The sequence below is a fragment of the Procambarus clarkii genome, chromosome 72 (assembly GCF_040958095.1).
Source record: "Procambarus clarkii isolate CNS0578487 chromosome 72, FALCON_Pclarkii_2.0, whole genome shotgun sequence".
NCBI lineage: Eukaryota > Metazoa > Arthropoda > Malacostraca > Decapoda > Cambaridae > Procambarus > Procambarus clarkii.
The window spans coordinates 5159693-5180842 of record NC_091221.1 but is presented as its reverse complement, the minus strand read 5'-3'; the positions used below and the strand labels follow the sequence as shown (position 1 = coordinate 5180842).

At 41.1% G+C, this 21150-nt stretch overlaps 1 protein-coding gene across 1 annotated transcript in view; it reads right to left on the bottom strand.

Annotated features, from left to right (window-relative positions):
• Nucleotides 1-21150, bottom strand: part of LOC123773745 (uncharacterized) — a 38793-nt gene that overhangs the window by 6637 nt on the left and 11006 nt on the right. The window contains exons 3-10 of the mRNA XM_045767641.2: nt 18663-18834; nt 10972-11128; nt 9431-9586; nt 8066-8249; nt 6778-7217; nt 5446-5537; nt 3059-3224; nt 2379-2603 (exon numbers count right to left, since the gene is read on the bottom strand). Of these exons, the coding sequence (XP_045623597.2) occupies nt 2379-2603; nt 3059-3224; nt 5446-5537; nt 6778-7217; nt 8066-8249; nt 9431-9586; nt 10972-11128; nt 18663-18834 (1592 nt within the window). The remainder of the gene's footprint in view (nt 1-2378; nt 2604-3058; nt 3225-5445; nt 5538-6777; nt 7218-8065; nt 8250-9430; nt 9587-10971; nt 11129-18662; nt 18835-21150) is intronic.

Below are 21150 nucleotides of genomic sequence, written 5' to 3'. Positions count from 1 at the left end.
GGCCTCACAGCAATTGAGGCAGCGGGCCTGGGGAGAAGTGCACTCCAACTTATGACCCTCATCCCCACACATAGAACAGAGAGAAAGAGAGGACTAGAGCATTTGAGGGCACCATGCCCTCACTTATTACAGAGTTGAGGAGATGGAATATACTCCTGAACAGAGCATCTGGCACCAGCAAGAATGACAGAGGGCAGAAGGGTCTTACCATCAAAGGTAATCTTCACAACCCGAAGTGGCAGACGGCGACGACCACAAGGGGGACGAGTAAACGTATCCACCTGAAGGACAGAATGGCCAAGGGCCTCGAGGATATGCTTGATATCCTCGTGGCAGTCCTTTAGATTTCGAGCACCGGTTGTAATATGGTGCGGTAGGAGAACAGTGCTAACACTGGCATTTAAATGAGCATTCTTGGAGACCCGAACAGGGGTCTTGCCAATGCAGGATAAGGCGGCCAAGCAGGTGGCTGCATCCCGAGAAGGAATAGCAACGACACGGGTACCGAGACGGGTGGAGTTGAAAGTAACAGAGGCATCTACTGAATCAACAAGATGCCTATGAAGGGAAAAATCATCAGGAGGAGTGGAATCCAAAGGATGGAGGTCAAAGTACTTAGACCACGTAGCAGAACCACACAATGCATGGTACGAATTAGTATGGGAAGGGAGCATAAGAGAGTGGCCGTGGCGGGGACGGCGGTGAGAACCGAGAGAGATGGGTCATTAGGTGCAGTAATCACAACGAGAGATGGAGCCGTGCAAGGGGACGAGATGGTCACCACAGAGGGCTTGGGCTCGACCCAACCACAGAGGAGGGAGGGGAGCAGGAAGTAGTAGTCCGGTCTGGGCCTAAACTAGGCCCTGTAGCAGGGCTACAGAGCCTGGTCTTCCAGGACAGTCCAACTCAGGGGCCTGGTCACCCACCTCATGAGCCTTGGTAGGAGGGGTAAGAGAAGTCGTGTCGTCAGTCATGCATCAATCAAATTAAAGGTTTGGGACCTGGAACCAAGGGATACCACCTACCAGGGCAGCCAGGGAGGCCGAGCGCGGGCCAGTGCAGGAAGGGTGTGTCGTCCCCAGCGGTGCTCCCCCTTTTCAACAGGGGAGTCCTACTACTTCGTCCATTCTCCCACACTGGTGCTAAGACCCCATTCCCCTATCCCCCCAGCCTGGACACCCAACCATCCACTCAGGGCGGCCCCTCACAGGCAACCCCTCCAGCGGGTGGTCCGATGGCTCACAAGGCCCCTATGTGGTGCCCTTCTGCACGTACACCACCCAAAGAGGGGGCAGGAGAGGGGACAAAGGCAACCCTCATCGAACCCAAGGAGGTGTACGTGAGCCCCTCACCACGGCAAGAAGGCACCACGGAGGGGGGTACCTGTTTAATGATAGGTTAATAAAAGCATCAGATGAAAGAAAGTGCCCAAACACTTGCACCATACCACAGGAATTGACCCAGAACCTTTCAGATGGGACCTGACTGCTGACCACTATGCCGCAGGATTAATGACAGCAAACTGGTAATGGAATTGAACCAGTATACCACAAGGATAAGAACTGGGTCCCCTCTACCGCACCTCAAGTGGATTCATTGTACAGTGGATTATGCTAAATTTGTAGGGAAAATAAAAACAATAAGTAAATAAGAGAAATAAGAGACTAGAAAACAGTGCAGCAAAATCTGAACAGTCTACACATCTTGTCAAACAAACTTATTGGAGTGTAATCTTCAGGTTCCAAATGTCTCAGCATCCTTATGACGTACTGTACTCTTCTCCTTCACAGATATGTCAACTGCTATGTACATCCTTTGCTCAATTTCTAGAACAATGTATATGTTGGCTTACTTCTTGTTTAGTATTAACAGTCTACCTCATCAAATCTTTAAACCTAACAATTATTTTAAATTATGCCCAAAACACTTTGCATATTATTAAATCTCTGTATACAGTGGTATTCTTTGGTATATTTGTTAAATAATTATATTATTATTATTATTATACTGCCTTGCACTTGCCTCGTCCCATCAAATACAATTATATTAAATTACTACCTCTAAACATTTCTATTCAACTTATTTCAAGTATTCTCTCCACCTACGTGTTTTTCATGTCTCTTCACATTATTTATTGAACATAAAGTATTTATTTTATAAAATGAATTGTATCCCAGAGCTGTGTAAAACTGTCATGCTACTGTGTTTCAACATTTGAAGGGTTTATATTACCTAAACAGTTAATTTGCAAAAATCTTGTTTTTATTTGTTATTAGTAGAATACCTAAAGCTTTTATTATAATACACTAATGCAATTGGCTGTTAAAACTTGATAAACCATTAATCCTTAAAATAAAATAAAATACAGAAAACAGTACCTGACAGTGGGTATGAAGAGCTGGTTTACAGGCGCAGCAAACAAGACAATGGTTTCGAGGACAGAGGATCTGCAGATGGATATGATGACTGCACCAGGAGTAGCATACAGCCATACCACAACAGTTACACAGAACTGTACCAGGAATGATGTGTAGAAGCTCTGATGTAGCCCCACAACAGGGAAGAGTAATTGGTGATGCCAGCAAAGAACACAAGCCTGTTAACTGTAAGAGGAGAGAGTATCAACAGTTGGTCAATGTGTGTACAATCACTTGAAAAATTAAATTCTGGACACTATTAAACATACGGTAATTTAATAGTCATTGTCATTATCCACATTCCTGGGATGGGAGGCATCAGCCTGGAGAAATAAAGCTAACAATGTACAGTATGACAAGTTTAAACCTGTTAAAAGATGACATCCATGTCTTATACTGTGCAACAACAACACAGCATCACAAGAAAGTTAACACACTCCAGCTAATACTCTACAGCAGTATCCAACTACTTTGTTATACTAGGTGAACAATAATCTTGTAAGGTAATTTATGTACATTAGTTGCAGCCTGTACCACTAACTTGAGTCAAAGAGCTGAGGGTGCCATTTCTCAAGTACATTTGTGTTCTAATCCAAGTAACTTTAGAAGAAATTTTTGAAAACACAAAATATAAAACTTACATTGTAACTGTATAAGCTCTGCATGAGACATTCATCAACACGTGCAGTGTGTATATTGAGGCCAAGAACGTGCAGAACATTGAGGGGATTGTCACACTCCTTACAGGAACAGTTGTGTCGTGTTCGGCAAAGTGCTCCAGCTCGTGCACAAGGACATTCCATTACACTGTTGATAATGAATAAAATACAACATACAGGGATGAGTTAATATGAAAAGCAACTTTAGAAGCAGATTTATTCTGTTAAGATAAGGATCTGCTGTATTCATACAAGAGAATCAATCTCAGTCAGGTAAGACAACATTCTGACTTTGGCACAATGGAGCTTTTCAACCATGCATGCAGAGCAATTAACCCTCAGACCGCGCAATACACATAAACGATGAAAGTAACTTTACCGAAACTGCGCAATACATATATAGACAATTGAGGCTCTAGCGCACGATTTTAAATTCCCCGCGAGGGATAGGGGCAGCTACGGTCCAGTCACGACCAATAGTTAACAGACGCCACCTAGAAAAAAATCGTGGGCAACATTCCTGGGTGCGAGAGCCTCAGTACTGAGTGAGCCACCAAGGCTGGCGCATGCAGCATGAGCTCACAGCACCACTATTCAGCTTGTGACCACAGCATCGCCTAAAAATGTCAAATTATATATGTACATGCTATATACAGTATATAGTGATGACAGTATTACAGAAGACCCCTGACTGTGATAAAACTGACCAGGATTCTGATAATATTTAGTGATTGTGGTGATATTTAGCGCTATGCTCCATGGTGGGAGGAGTAATGCTGAGGGAGGGAAGGAGGTGTCTTCTCTCACTCCATCACATAGTGATGGAGTGGGAGCACATCACATAGTGATACTTCAGAAAAAGACAACAAATTCAGAGACAACCAACAAATGCAAAAGAAATGTGTGAATATTTCAGTCAAATGATCTACAACCAGAAATTTTAGCCAAATATCCCAAGTTTACTTAATCTTGGTAGTAAATGTAGGTGACTAACTTCCCACCACTGCCCATTGGTTAAGTGGTGGTTTAAGTGTAATTATAAAAAAATGGTGCCAAGCCAGGAAGACTTACTTTTTTTTTTTTTTGAGATATATACAAGAGTTGTTACATTCTTGTACAAGGAATTACTCTGTAGCACCATCAAAGATGCATGATATTCAAAAGGCACTAAATATCACTATGGATGCCAATATGAAAACAAAAGTGGACAGGGCAAATAATAGCAAAGGTATCTAAGTCACAAAGGATTCAATAGAGTGACAAGCAACCGTGAGGAACGGTCGGGAAGCAGACACACAAATCCTGGAAGTCCAGACATTCAACAAGGATATGCATGACAGTAAGAGGGACAATGCAGTTCTGACAAAATGGACTGCCGCCCTGTTCCTTAAAGTGCCTGCGAGTTAAACGGGTATGGCCAATACGTAACCTTGTCAGAGCCATTCCCACCGCCAGTTACGGTGGTAGTAGGAAGGCCAAGGGAACAGGCTAACCTAAGAGCACGCCATTTGTTACCAATAACATAAGATCAACAACTATACCAATGGGCATGGATTGAGAAATGAATGGCAGGATAGAAATCGGAATAAGGAACGCCTTTGCAGGAAATACAACAAGTGTGGATAGCTTCCTTAGTGGCAGTGTCTGCATGCTCATTTAAGGAATTATTAATATGGCTGGAAATCCAGCAAAATTCAACCTACTTAAACCTGCAACAGATTAGAAACAGCCAATATTTAATTTCCCCTACCACAGAATGTACAAGGTTAAATGACTTCGAAGCCATGAGAACACAGAGTCAACCACTATGACAGAGCACTGACAATGGAAAAGCAAATGATGAAGTGCATACAAGATAGCATATGGTTTGACTGTGAAGATGCTAGCCTCGACAGGTAGGCGGCCCATATAGGTTTGGTCTGGAAAGACAACAGAGTAGCCAACATTGTTGGCAGATTTAGACCCATCTGTAAAGATGGCAATAGGATGCCAGTGCGAAGAAAAATGTTCAAGGAAAAGTTGTTTCAGAACAAGAGGGGGTAGAAACTTTTTATCCCATGGATCAATGACTTTGAAAAGTTCAAAAGTAGGATATGTAAAGGAGGTAAGGATAGAACGACACAAGGACACACATTGCCAACACAAAGTAATACTTTATATGCAAAATACTGTACTGCTATTAATTACATGATGAAACTTAGAATAACCAATATTAATACTGTACATACAAGAATGCAAGTTAATGCAATGTATTTTAAGTGTGTGTTTATGTGAATATTTATATATATATATACATTAGATACAGACATACACGCATACATATACCTTTATTATCAAGTTCATTAAACTTTTTAAACGAGTATCCTTACCGGCAAGTTTCTTCACAATTACATCCCTTCTCTTCATAAGATGCTAGAGGAAACTGAAGACCTGGATTGAAGGAAACAGGCGGCAACATTTCCTATACAGTATAAAAATACAAATTATGTTAGATTTATTCAACACTGTATTCAAATAAATTGTAGACTAAAGATCAGATGACAGATCGTATACAATCTTTTTCACAGATCAACAAGTTGCCCTACTGACAACAATTACACATGTAGTAATACAAATACTGTAAAGCCAATTTATACATTTATGAAATATATATATATATATATATATATATATATATATATATATATATATATATATATATATATATCTGTTATACATACCTGACCTGCCCAAAATGCTATGCGTGTTAGTGGCTTTACATGAATGTAAAATACCAATCCTATGTAATCTCACCAACTCATTGTACCTTCTTGCAAATAAATAGCGATGTAAATAATTCTCCAAAGGCACCAAACCCGGGAGACTATGTAGCACCTTCAAAGTTGCAAGATAATCAAAAGGCAGTAAATATCATGAAGGATGCCAATATAAGAACAAAAGTGCACAAGGTGAGCGATATCAAAGGTACTGGATTCACCAGGGATTTTATCGAGGGACAAAGTGACCGCAAAGGACAGGCAGGAAGCAGAGAGATACGCATGTCCTGTAAGTATGTATGTATGTAATTACCCAAGTATAGTTACAGGGTGAGCGCTATGAACTATGCCCAAAACGCTATGCGTACTAGTGGCTTTAGGTATTGTATGTACTACCTCTATCTTTAAATCTCACAATGTTTGTACTGTAACGCTGCAACTATGTATGTACTGTTCCTAAATAAATTATTATTATTATTATTATTATTATAACTAGCATCCTGGGTCACCCCAGATGCACACTATACCCATGGACTATGATACTTCAGGGTTGTTTAACTTTTAGCACACTGCTCCAGGCATGGCACAGATTTAGGGTGACCCAGTCTTAGTTCCATCCCATCTTCCTGCACCAAAAATTTTCTCCTAGAAATTCACATTAATGTAATGTTAATATTGTTAGGGGATGAAATAATTTCAAATGAAACGCATGGAAATATGCAAAAACATGCTGGTTGTTAGGCAAAACAGGCCATGCTTACTAGGTCAAGTAGTGCAGTTCTGGCTACTATATACAACACACACACATTAAATACACCTCTTCTCCATTTCAGCACCATCCATTTAAAATCATCATAGTTTCTCATTAATTCTACAAGTGAACTCATTTTATTAAATCTGGTGGGATATATATATATAAAGTAAATTACACACTATAAACAATACCTGAGATTCTAAGGCAGCTTTAACTGTCGAGACAAGATAGTCGCATCCTGATGGCCCACTGGAGACATTATTAATATTAACATTATTTTCAACCACTTGCATCATGTCATTATTCAAGGAATCATTGTAATTAGTTGCCGTCATTGAAAATGTGCCATTATTATTACTCATACTGAAGCTTTCAGCACTGCTTTCATCGTCCAGTACTTTTCCACAACCTTCTCCACTTGTTCGTGTTTCTGCTGAAGCCGACTCGATACAAGGCTCATCACAATTTTTATCTACAGTACTTGCTTCATGATTTAGCTTCCAAGAAGAGCATTCCTGGGTGTTGCCGAGCTGAAGAAGAGGCTGTGTGCCTTGCTGGATGGCCGTGTCTCGGAATGGGCCCAACTGATGGGTGTTTGCCCCTGCCATCTGCTTTTCATTGTTGCTGCAACCTATTAAGTAATTACTTTCCTTAAAATACTTGTCATGTTAATCTTTGAATTTTCATTCACAATTTTTACTTCGTAAAATTAAAATGATTTTACTAACTTATTATGTAGCTAAGCAAATTTATTATTGATATTCATGAATTACTACAACCCTCTCTTTAATAATTAATGGCTTAATAAAAATAAGTTTATATAACATTATTTATTAAATTACATTTTAAACATACATTCTATCCATCTGTTCCTAACTAAAGACAAGTATAAATATGCTTATCTAATCTCTTGCTGTATTCCAGTAACAAGCTTAAAAACATGGGTCTTCCTTTCAATAAGATTTGTCAGGAAATTACTCCTCCCCACCCTTTCTGCAAACCCAAGGCAATACAGTACTGTACTTGCCATTCATCTATTAATAAATTCACACACAATTTTAACAAGAAAAATTAGAACATTAAAATGCGCATTTCTCATGTCAAATAAAAGTGTAACATGAAAATCATAAATTTATTGTATATTACAGGATGGGTGGCATTATATTTATAGGATAGGTTGAACATTGGACCTCTCTCTCTCTCTTCCTCTGTCATACTTTAAGAACTTAAAAGCACTATATGGGTCAGCTAGGGTGCTGGGCATAGGATCATCATTATGGAAAGATGGAGTGTGCTAATATGTGATCAATAGGGCTGAAATTTTATGTGTAGTGCATATCCATCTACACATGTATGGGGGTATAAACAGGTACGTACTAGTTCAGTTAACATTATATTGTGATATGATACAGGCTAAACAGTTTGAAACAGTGTCTATTATTGAAATATTGTATGCAGAAAAATGTGAACCATACTAGCCTTCTTGTCCAGTGGCAGAGACTTCTGAAACTATATTACTGTCAGTCAAATGAGATGCAAGACACCACGAGGGAGTATGATCATCCTGAATTGGGAAGCTTTGTGCTAGCATTCGGGTGAACCATGTCGAAAATCCACATAATCCACGATGCAGGAGTTGGCCTTTTCCTTGATCCAGCAACAACTAGTGAAGAAAATTCATATACTGTAACACATCATGAAAAATAAAATAATACTGTAGCACAATCTGCCCAAAATGCTATGCATGCCAGTGGCTTTATAAGAATGTAAAACTTCAAGTCTCTGTACTCTATCAAACCCAATGTACCTTCTTGTATATAAATAAATAAATAAATAAATTTGAGCATATTTTCTAAGAACTCATTGATAAGCAGATGAGGAGTCACAATAACATGGCTGTAATGTGTTGACCAAACCACACTAGAAAGTGAAGGGACGACGACGTTTCGGTCCGTCATTCTCAAGTCGATTTTGATAAGGGAATGATGTTTTAGATTTAGCTACTCAACAAAATGTGCATGTAGCATGGGCTATGGTGAGCCTGTTGATAAGGGCAGGAGGCAAGACAGAGATGAGAAAGAAAATCTTAGAAGAAGAAAAAGCAAGGCAAAAGGTACGAAAGGTAAGGTGTAATAAAGGGGATAGTAATAGGAATAAGAACATAAGAATAAAGGTAACTGCAGAAGGCCTATTGGCCCATACAAGGCAGCTCCTATTTATAACCATCCAATAAGAAGGAGATAGCAACAGGAATAAGAATGGGATAGTAATAGGAATAAGCAAAGGATCGTAAGAGAAAACAAGGGAAAGAAAAAGAAAGAAGGAAAGAAAAAGATAAATAGTATATCCATTTCAAAGTTGAATGGGAATGAATTCCCTCCTTCCTTTTCTTGACGTTCACATTCACAGCTCTGTGTCCGGGTTCTCTTTCCCTGTCTACTGCAAACTCATGCATAGTGGCATGTACATTCACTTCTTTTCTTACCACCATCCTCCTGTTAAGAAAAGTGTCCTCGTCTCTCTCTTCCTCCGCGCTCTTACGCATCAGCAACCTTCAGTTTCTTGATTCTAAAATTGCCTTTATCTACAAATCATTCTCTCGCCTTTGTTACCCTTTGCATTTTATCAATTGTGCCTACTCTCAAGCTAAACAAAATTTCTTTCATCCTAAACCTGCTTCCAACACTCCAGTATGAGCGCAGAAAGTAGAAAATGCACAAGAGAGGAAGTAGTGGGGGCAACCTTCATGATGTAAATGTTAGTACAGTGCATCAAAACCCGTAACAAAAGATGCGTCTCACTAGCCCAACATGTGCCTATACTTATGCTCAAGGTAACACTTACTTTATGAAGAGGATATATAGTTAATGCAGCTTTCATGTGTGACACACAGTTGTGTTGCTTTGGTGACAGGACATCCTTCTCGGACAGCACAAAGCATGATACTCCTCTCCTACCCATGACTTGAACTAAGGGAACAGTATTCACAACCAGCATCACCTAACATAAAATAAAGTTAGAATTAGGCAACCTAGTTAAAATTACATGTTAGTAATTGATAGTTACTGGTCACAAATATTTAACAGGTCAAAATACAATGCCACATATATTTTTAGTCTATAAACAAAAATGCTTCAAAAAAGATTAATCAATCTTTGTTAATATACTGTACTACCAAGGGTAAATTATAGAATGATTCTATTCACTTAGCAGTAAATATGTACCTGTGATGTAGTCAACTATCGAGAGGATTACAGCCTGAAAAATGTGTCACTGGTTTGGGGGGGAAACCAATATAATTCTGTCTTGCCCTATAATTTTAAAGTTTGACATGTTATGCTATACTATTATCAGGAAAAAGGAAGTCCATTAGATTTATCAAGGTCTCTAGCCAAGTGAAAGTCTCTAAGGCCACCCAACTTGTTACTGGCCAGATCAAGCAGTGCTAAGCTAATTAACTAAGAGGATATCATCATCTACTGAAGCACATCCTGGGAAAATCTTATACCTTTCAACGTATCTGTGTACACTGTACTATATTTATAGAAATGCAGTTGGGGCGAGCCAGTATGTAACACTGTGTTATAAAAAATTTGTGTAAAATCAGGAACTACAGGCAGACTATTTTAAATTATGCTTTAATTAATAATAATGCTAATTCTCTTGGCTAGTTTAAATGAATTTTAATATTCTATGTAAACCTTAAGAATTAATATTTAATGAAGGCTGTACAAATTTTCAAATGTAAATTTGGTAGGGTTGTTTCATATATTTGGGAGGCATGTTCCGTAACATACGAAGGAATAATGAATATAGGTCTTCATATGCAAAACATACAGGCCTAGAGAAAGGCCTAGAAAGAGAAACGGCATGTGGTATATTTTGTATCAGAATAATGTACAAAAGTTAATCTGTCCCTTGATATTCACTGACTGAATGAGAACCTGTCTAAAGAGATTTCACCACATCCACCCTAATTCCTAAACCAAAGCGTCAAAACCTCGGGCAACAGGGCAAATGTTTTGAATTTAAAGAGACTCCAAACAAGCATGCAATATATCATCCAGAAATGATGCAACAAAAAAGAAATGCACACAATTTGGAAATGTAAAATCATGTACACCCTGACATGGATGTTTATACAGTCAGTTTCCAGATTGACGAATTTTTCTTCTTTGTTCATTTAGATATTTAATAGTCTACCAACTGGTCTCATTGTTAACATTTCATCAGACATTTCTAGCAAAAAATACCATTACTTGTGGAAAAAAAAGGAGAGAGTAAATGCGGAGGAAAGAGTGCAGGGTTACATCATACATGCCAACCCCACCTTCCCATATCTACCACTCAAACACAAATTGATTAATACACCTTAAATATTTTACCTTGTTAGCAGTGATGTTGAGTGCGCGGAGAGTTGTGAACGGCACATCAATAGTGATCAAGAGATGCATGGGGCTATCTGTTGACAAAAGTGCTTCTGTTTGCACTTCTGTCTCTCTTGCATGACATAACCACAGAACAAACTCGTACACAATTTTTCTGTGAATATAGTGTAAAAAATATATTACAAATAAATTAATTGTTAACAAAACTTGCTTTAATAACTACCACTATAAGGCAAAAATATTTTATTGCTTCAGAAAATGAACTGAACTGCAACTGCAGAATTCTACTGCCAAGAAGCCAGAGGAAAGGAACAGGGATGGATGAGAGAACAACTTAGAAAGAACAGAAGAAGGGCAAGCTGATACAGGATTCCTTTATCACACAGCATGTAGCAGAACCCACTCAAGGTAACAGCATTCTAGATCTTATGCTAACATCTGAAGAGGTCATGATTGATCAAATTGAGGTAGTGGAAAAGATCACCCCATTGTGCGATCAAAATATTCTAAAATGCACATAAATGTCCATGATCATTAGTTTCTAGATTTTCTTTGAAGAGACTATCAAGTAATGAGAAAGGAACTGCAAAACACCATCTGGGGGGGAGCTGATAGGTGACCATTGCATCATGAAGAAGAAGAAGAAGAAGAAGAAGAAGAAGAAGAAGAAGAAGAAGAAGAAGAAGAAGAAGAAGAAGAAGAAGAAGAAGAAGAAGAAGAAGAAGAAGAAGAAGAAGAAGAAGAAGAAGAAGAAGAAGAAGAAGAAGAAGAAGAAGAAGAAGAAGAAGAAGAAGAAGAAGAAGAAGAAGAAGAAGAAGAAGAAGAAGAAGAAGAAGAAGAAGAAGAAGAAGAAGAAGAAGAAGAAGAAGAAGAAGAAGAAGAAGAAGAAGAAGAAGAAGAAGAAGAAGAAGAAGAAGAAGAAGAAGAAGAAGAAGAAGAAGAAGAAGAAGAAGAAGAAGAAGAAGAAGAAGAAGAAGAAGAAGAAGAAGAAGAAGAAGAAGAAGAAGAAGAAGAAGAAGAAGAAGAAGAAGAAGAAGAAGAAGAAGAAGAAGAAGAAGAAGAAGAAGAAGAAGAAGAAGAAGAAGAAGAAGAAGAAGAAGAAGAAGAAGAAGAAGAAGAAGAAGAAGAAGAAGAAGAAGAAGAAGAAGAAGAAGAAGAAGAAGAAGAAGAAGAAGAAGAAGAAGAAGAAGAAGAAGAAGAAGAAGAAGAAGAAGAAGAAGAAGAAGAAGAAGAAGAAGAAGAAGAAGAAGAAGAAGAAGAAGAAGAAGAAGAAGAAGAAGAAGAAGAAGAAGAAGAAGAAGAAGAAGAAGAAGAAGAAGAAGAAGAAGAAGAAGAAGAAGAAGAAGAAGAAGAAGAAGAAGAAGAAGAAGAAGAAGAAGAAGAAGAAGAAGAAGAAGAAGAAGAAGAAGAAGAAGAAGAAGAAGAAGAAGAAGAAGAAGAAGAAGAAGAAGAAGAAGAAGAAGAAGAAGAAGAAGAAGAAGAAGAAGAAGAAGAAGAAGAAGAAGAAGAAGAAGAAGAAGAAGAAGAAGAAGAAGAAGAAGAAGAAGAAGAAGAAGAAGAAGAAGAAGAAGAAGAAGAAGAAGAAGAAGAAGAAGAAGAAGAAGAAGAAGAAGAAGAAGAAGAAGAAGAAGAAGAAGAAGAAGAAGAAGAAGAAGAAGAAGAAGAAGAAGAAGAAGAAGAAGAAGAAGAAGAAGAAGAAGAAGAAGAAGAAGAAGAAGAAGAAGAAGAAGAAGAAGAAGAAGAAGAAGAAGAAGAAGAAGAAGAAGAAGAAGAAGAAGAAGAAGAAGAAGAAGAAGAAGAAGAAGAAGAAGAAGAAGAAGAAGAAGAAGAAGAAGAAGAAGAAGAAGAAGAAGAAGAAGAAGAAGAAGAAGAAGAAGAAGAAGAAGAAGAAGAAGAAGAAGAAGAAGAAGAAGAAGAAGAAGAAGAAGAAGAAGAAGAAGAAGAAGAAGAAGAAGAAGAAGAAGAAGAAGAAGAAGAAGAAGAAGAAGAAGAAGAAGAAGAAGAAGAAGAAGAAGAAGAAGAAGAAGAAGAAGAAGAAGAAGAAGAAGAAGAAGAAGAAGAAGAAAAAAAATTATCATGGGAAAATTTCAAGGTGGTTATTACTGAACTCGTTAAAAAAACTCAGCTTTGAATGTAGTGAAATGCCATTTTCTGGGCGAGTCCCGGAGGCTCCTCAGCTATCCAGGCTGGTATGTATTATATTAGCTTTCTGGCATCAATGTGCATGGAGTTCTTGCCTACAAGGGACCACGAGCCAGAACCTGGCCTCCTCAGAGAGGCACGAGGAGCAATGGCCTATAGAACCTCCATGTGGTTAGGATCATTCTATGTCTGCCATCGACAGGGTCTGGCACCCAGAAAGGTAGGAGCTTCAAAACCACTATTCTGGTGAAAATATTGCTACTGAAAGTCAAACGAGTGGACAGAACTAACGAAAATTAGCAAACAAGCATGACGTCATCACGTTGCTGCGTCGCTGTCAGCGTAACCCCCCTCCTCCTCACTGGAGGGAGGGGGGGGGGAGGGGGGGGGGAGGTTGCCCCAGACCCTCGCACTGGTGATACAACTGCCAGTTCTTAGGCGGTATGTCAAAAACACGCGATAAACACTGCTGACCGGAGGGAGGGATGCCGGGGAGTCTCTGGAACTCGCCCAGAAAATGGCGTTTCATTACATTCAACGCTGGTTTTCTGGGGGGAGCCCCATTGGCTCCTTGGAGCTAACCACCTAAAGACAAAGGAAAAACACGTGGAATTACCCGGGACTCAGTCAGTCCTCACTCCTCAACGCAAAGTCGAGACAACTGGCTGCAACCGCCGACCCAATGTAATGCAGGCCCTACCAGGTCCAGGGACATTGACAAAGTCGTGAGTGGCCAGGACCCTGTTCGACCTCCAAAAACCCTGTGCCCGAATGTCAACCCAAGACATGTTGCTGAAGACGGCAGCAAACTTATGAACATCGTGGGTATGGGGATAGACGACAGGCTGGTTAGACTTAATAACCCTGCATACGACCTGGAGACCCAAGTCCAAGAACAGGGAAAAGAGGGAAATCCGATCAACCCAAAGTGCATCCCCGGTCACCGAAGCTGTAGCACACAAATAACGCCGGAGAGCCGCAACCGGACACAACACACGATGCACCTCTGGGCCTGACCAACCAAGCAACAACCAAAGGATCCCTCCAGAAAGCAGCACACTCATTCTTCACCAGAAAAGAAGTTGACGGTTGCAACCAAACAAACCTACCACCAGGACCGAAGGAGCAGAAACCCCCTGCACCAGAGAGCATGAAGCTCCCCAACCCAACCCACAGAGGCCAATGCAAACAGGGAAAGAGCATTAGAAAAACAACCCTGAACTGAAGGGGCCACTACAAACCGAGGAGAGAGGAAAAGAGCATCCAGTCCAAAGACCAGGATGGCTCAAGAGCAGCATGTGCAGGCCGGAGGTAAAACAATGCACAAAACAGCTTGTGGAAAATGGGCAAAAGTACAGTAACATCAATACCGAATGCAAGCTGGAGTGGCTCCGCCAGCACCGCATGAAACGAGGCAACAGTATTCGGCCTAAGATGACAGTCGTGGAACAACCACAAAAGGAAGGACAAGACAACCCTATCAGAGACCGGTGTACATAGGTGCAGAGGTGCATAGGTACACCTATGCAGTGATAAGAAAAACTGGAAGGACCGCCAGGAAACTTCATACTGCCGCCAAGACGAAGCACATAGGTGGGAAACCAACATGAAGCAACCTGCGCCCAATACAAGTGATGACTGACTCGAGTCAGAAATTGTCAGAGGTATAGAGGTACCTCTGTACCTATCAGTTACCTGTCAGAGGTACAGGTAACCCCACCTCTCCCAATCCTGCCTGAAGGCGTCGACCCTGATGGTCTCGCAGTCGGGAAAGGGTACCACGTATACTGGGAGACACCTCGACCATGCTGACACAGAGATCCACTTCCAGAGCCAACTGAACGAGTTGGCATCGACCGTCCATTCCATGAAGGACAAGGAATGAACCAGGACAAACCGTTGGATACTCCCCCCTCCATACATGAACCACCAGGAGAGCCAAACCCCAAGAACTCGGCAGACGCGTCACCTGAAGCGACCAGCCCCAAAGAGCCAAGGACTGCATAGGACTGCATCGAACCCCCTCAGTTCAGGCAATGCACCACCAGGGTGAATGGAGCCGGATTGTTGCTCCACGAGCAACCCGAATCCTCCGGAGCGACACTCACACAGTCGACAACTCTCGCACTGTGCTGTGAGCCCTATGAAAGGATGGACCCCATCATCCCTGGCCAGCCTGGTGAGCACTGGTCATAAAGCCCCAGCCAAGAGATGACGCATCCGTGAATACATCGAGCGAGGGCTCGGGTAGTCGCCAAGGCATTGAACCACGAAAAACCCAAAGAGGAAGCCGGTGCCGCAGCAACCGATACAAAGCCCCCAGAGGCCAAACCCACAAGAAAGCAGTCCGAGTGTCCCACACAAGACCCAGCCCAAACCAAACCTGAGGGAACCAGATAGGACTTCTGCCAGTTCACCAAGAACCCGAACCCAACAAGCTGGGAGAGCACCAAATCCCTGGCGAGCAGACACGCGAACTGGCTGGGAGCCCAAACCAGCTAGTAGTCAGGCAGGCCAGAACCCGAACACCTAACAGTCGCAGGCAGGCCACCACGACCCGAGTAAGGTGTGTGAAAAGATTCAAGATTCAAGCCGAATTGAAGGCAACGAAATCGGTAACCTTGACGCCCCACAGCAAAACCAAGCCAATCCCTGAACCTCAGATGAATCGGGATGTGCCAATACACGTTCTTGAGGTCCAGAGACACCATCTAAGCATCCGGCTCCAACAGAAGATGAACCTGGGACAGAGTAGTCATCCGAAAGGAGTGGCAATAAATTCACGGGATAAGTCCAGAATGAATCCGCGCAGTGCCGTTTTGGGACCAGAAACAGGCAGGAAACCCACCTGAGAGACGAGTTCGTTTCAACCACGCCCAAGCAAACCCACTCCGAGATGACCTGACAGAGCGCAGGAGAAGTGGCCTGCCCAAACCGCCCAAAGGAGGAGGAGCCACCTAACACCACTGCAGGCCGCACGAAACGACCCGAAAGGCTCACAAATTGTGGGACCAGGCGCGAGCAAACAAAGTGAGCCTCCCTCCCATCACCCCGCCAATGGGACGAACTGCAAAAGGGCCAACGCACCTTACGAGAACCTAATCGGTGAACAAGGCAATCCTTCGTGCCGACCAGAGAAAGACGGTACCGAAGGCTGCACCTGCGCCGAATCTGGCACCACCGGCCTACCACGACGGGAAGAACCCTAAGTCCTGGCCCAACCCTTCTGGGAAGCCCCCCCCACCCCAAGAGGACTAACAAATCCGACATAGGACGGCAACTAGCCGAAGCTGCCTGCCGTATCCACTCACCGGGGACTAGCAAGGGGTACCACCAAGAAGACGAATATGAATATATAAACCCTAAATTGAGATGGGGCAACCAACCACAGGCAGACCCTCCACCCCACCTGGCAGGAAAAAAGAAAAACCCCACAAGAGGACAACATACCCAGGCGGAACAGAGTCAGTCACTATGATAGGTGAAAACTAGCTGTGCAGTACCCTGCACCCCTACCAGCAACAAAAACTACCCCCTACTCAGAGGCAAATGAGGGCAACAAAAACCCAGCTGACTCCAAGGGCGGCCGATTACCGAGCAGTAAAAGACATATCGGAGGTGGAACCCAAGGTGACTTGTGGAAGGTGGCCTCCAAGCCCCAAGGGCAGTGCTTACTGGGCACCTAGGGAAGGAAACCCTAAGCACCTGCAGCCCAAGTGCTGTAGAATATTACTCCTGGGTCACACACCACCTGCAGAGACAGACCACGCCACAAGGCACACAAACTGAAACCAATGCAGGAGTCAGAGGCACATGACCTGCCAGTATCACATCAGTCAAGAACTGGCAGTTGTATCCCTGGCGCGAGGGTCTGGAGCTCCTGATTCCCCTCTCTTGGGGAGGGTGGGGGGGGGAAGGGGTTGCGCAAACAGTGGCACGGCAACGTGATGACGTCATGCTCGTTTGCTAATTTTTGTTTGGGGATTTCTGTCCACTCGTTCGGGTTTCGTTAGTAATATTTTCACCAGAATAGGGGTTTGTTTTGGAGCACTTACACCTTTCTGGGTGCCAGACCTGGTCGATGGCAGACATAGAATGCTTCCAACCACCTGGGGGGGGGGGGGGGGGGGGGGGGGGTGTTCTATAGGACACTGCTCCTCATGCCTCTCTGAGGTGGCCAGGTTCTGGCTCGTGGTCCTCGGTAGGCAAGAACCCCATGAACACTGACTGATGCCAGAAAACTAATATAATACATATCAGCCTGGATACCTCCAGGGAGCCAACAGGGCTTCCCCCCAAAAAATGTACTAAAATGGAGAAAGGGAACTACAGTACAGTACTGTAGTTGGATAACGAGTAGTAAAAAGAGATTTGATAACTAAGCAGAACCTTTGGAGAAGGTATAAAATCCATGATGATGATCTTTGATTATGAGATATATAAAAGGGCATTAAATTCAGCCATCCAGGGAATCAGATCAACCAAAAGAATCTACAAACGAAAATTTGCCCAAAACTACACAATATAACATTTGGTTAAGAGAAGTACACCACCTGACTGCACAAACAAGAAAGCTTCAGTAAAGATGACAATCACTTAAAAACAACCCCAGATCATAGCTGGAGATCCTAACCAACACCACCAAAATAGTCAACAAATATAGCAACACTGAAAGACAAGACATAACACAAGACCTTTACATCAAACGCATTCCATTTACAACAGTAAATGGGATAGTATCATGTTTGGCAGTATTATGGCACCCACAGCTCCCTCACCTCTGAGGAGTAAGCATTTTGATTTCTGCTCCTGGTAGGAAACAAGTTCAGAAATACATACGAGTACCAAAACTGTGTGGGAAAAGCTGCAATGAAAGAATTGAAGATTTGAAAGTACCAAACCATACTTGGTAGAATGAGAGGCGACTGTCTAAATAATGTTGTGTGGAGAAGATTATTAAGCAAGAGATCCTATAATTGGTAGCAAGTAGAACCAGAGTAAGGACAAAATGATACAAGAATGTAGTATTAGAAATTAGAGTTACAGAAAAATGGGATATAACAGGATTAAATAGTAAATGAAAAACCATAGCAGATTAAAACAAAATATGGTAAGAAATATGAAAAAGATTGGCTATAATGTGGCTGTATCCTGTTGCTACATTCAAGTACAGGTAATTACAGTATATTTAGGTCATTACATAGCCTATCCTATGTTTAATACTGTGTTTTTGTTTTACTTCAAGCGTATATTTTTGTATTATATTACCATATGAAACACACTTTAATAACAAAATGAACTGGAATGCATTTTTATACCTATCTACTGTAGTATACAATACAGTATATTATAGAAAATGATGAGTGAAATGAAGAAGATCCTTTTTATTCCAGAAAAAACGTTCACAAAGTAGTTTAAAAAGCTTCAGGACATGCATATGGAGAAGGATCTATTGAAATCATTTAAATCAGCTATATTATACTTGTATCTAAGTAAAACATTTGCCGTATTACAGCAACCATAAAAACAAAATTACTATACTGTACCTTGCAGTATACATTACATGCAGTTTGGGGTGGCGAATGTTATATTTGCCTGCAATGTTAAATGGACCAATCTCTAACGATAGAAGGTCAAGATACAGTGGCTTGGGACAGACTCCAAAGCTTGGCTTCTCATTTTGCTCACTTCCTTCGTTCTTGAAGAACGGCACAAAATCTACAAATGAAGGAGTAGTCACCACCATATTTATTATTATATATACAAATAAAGTCATATGATAATAAACTGGACAATAATATAGCAAACACATCATGAGCCGATCTTTCTCCTGCTCCATGAAGTATGTTCCACTATGTCCATTGGGCAGGAACATGCAGTCAAGCTGCAAGACAAATGAAAATTCTCTCATCTTCAACTCAACTGAAGGAGTTAAGAAACAAAGAACAATTAATTAAAAAAATGCAAAGCTAAAGATCAAAAGAAGGCAGGTGATCCAGATAGAAGAAGTGGGAGAAGTCATTGTCCTTCACCAAGCTAGGTAGAACTACCGGTAACTATATATCTCGGAAGACAAACTGGTTCAAAACCAGAGTGACAGTATACAAAATAGTAATGTAATACAGGAGCAATCTCTCAGCCCTCCCAAGGAACAATATCAGGAATTTAAATTGTTTTTACACAAATGTCAAAAGCCTAGTGAGTAAATTTGACTCATTATGTGTATGCTGAGGCTGAAAATCCTGACATCATTGGCATCAGTGAAACATGGGGATGACAGCACATAAAAGAAGGGGAATTCTCTCTCTCAGGATACCACCCACCTTTCAGAAAAGACAAAAAAAAAACATGAACAGGTGGGGTGATGCTGTGTGTGAAAGAGGACGTGGATGCAATCTATAATGAGGAAGTGAACACCATGGGATCCTCAGTCTGTATAGTCCAACATACTAACTCAAGATGGAAGTAAAAATGACAGTGGTAGTATGCTACAGGGCTGTCACAGCAACGGCAGAGGAAATTGGAAATCTGTATAATGTGATCAATGTGACAACTGAAACCCAAAAACTAATCATGAGAACTTTAACCACGAAACCATAGAATGTGAAATCTAACATCACAAGCAGGAGAACAATTTTCAGGCCTGGTACAGGACTCCTTTCTCATACAGCATGTGGTAGAGCCCACACATGGTAGCAGTATTCTAGATCTTGTGCATGATCTTGAATGCCCTTTTCTTATCAGAAGAGGCCATGATTGATCAAATTCAGTTGTGGAAAAGCTAGTTCCTCGTGTGATAACCATATTTTAAGATGGACTACGAATATAGAAACTCACAAAGATAAATGGCAATGAATTTCTAAAGTACCATCGAGGAGACTATCCAGGAATGAGAAAGGAACTGTTAAACATTTCCTGGAGGGAGCTGATAGGCAAACATGGCATGGAAGCATCATGGCAGAATTTCAAGAGGGTCATCACGGAACTTAAAAATATGTGCCAAAAAGGAGAAAGAAAAGAAATTGACAAGATGCATGACAGGTCGTAAAATAAGCATTGATAACCAAGAGGAACTTCTGGAGAACATATAAATCTACGATGAACATCAATAATTATGATATAAAAAACGGGCACTAAACTCTACCCAGAAAATCAGATCAGCCAAAATAAACCATGAAAGAAAATGTGCTCAAAATAATGAAAGATACAAAATCATTCTATGCCTATAAAAGAAGTAGAACCAAAACAAAAGGACTCTTTAGGAACCTTAATAGATGAGACTAACAGTTATAATGGACAAACTGGCAACAAATGCTCAAAATGAATATTTTACATCAGTGTTCACACTAGAAAGGTTAGATGACATCCCATCACCCACACAAATGAATGCAGGTGGTGAGGAGAACGAATTTAGGGATATACCCATAACATGTGACAATCGGGAAGAAAATTGACAAACTAAAAGACTCAAAGGTCCCAGGTGTGGATGGAATCCAATCCAGAGTTATAAAGGAACTGGCAGAAGAACTTTGCCTCCCGCTGAAATTACTTTTCACAAAATTTCTGGACCAAGGAATAGTCCCACTTGCATGAAAATATGCAAATTTCATCCCTATTTTCAAAAAAAAGGCAGAAAGAGTTCAGTAGAAAACTACTGGCCAATTAGCTTGAAATTACACATCTGCAAGCTCATGGAGAGAATTCTTAGGGAGGGAATCATTCACCATCTGTCAGTGAGCAATCTTGTACAATCGTCACAACACGGGTTTGTTAAAAAATAGATCTGCCTTACAAACCTGCTCACATTTCTGTAAATGGTCACCAGCTACTCAGACAAAGGCCTTCCAAATGGATGTAGTATACATGGATTTTGCTAAAGCCTTTGATAAAGTACCACATGAAAGACTGGCAAGGAAATTACAGTCCCATGGAATAAATGGTAAAATACTAGAATGGATAAAACAATAGTTGAAACAAAGATAAAGGGTAGTGCTAAATGGGAACGAATCTAAATGGATAAATGTGGCAAGTTGG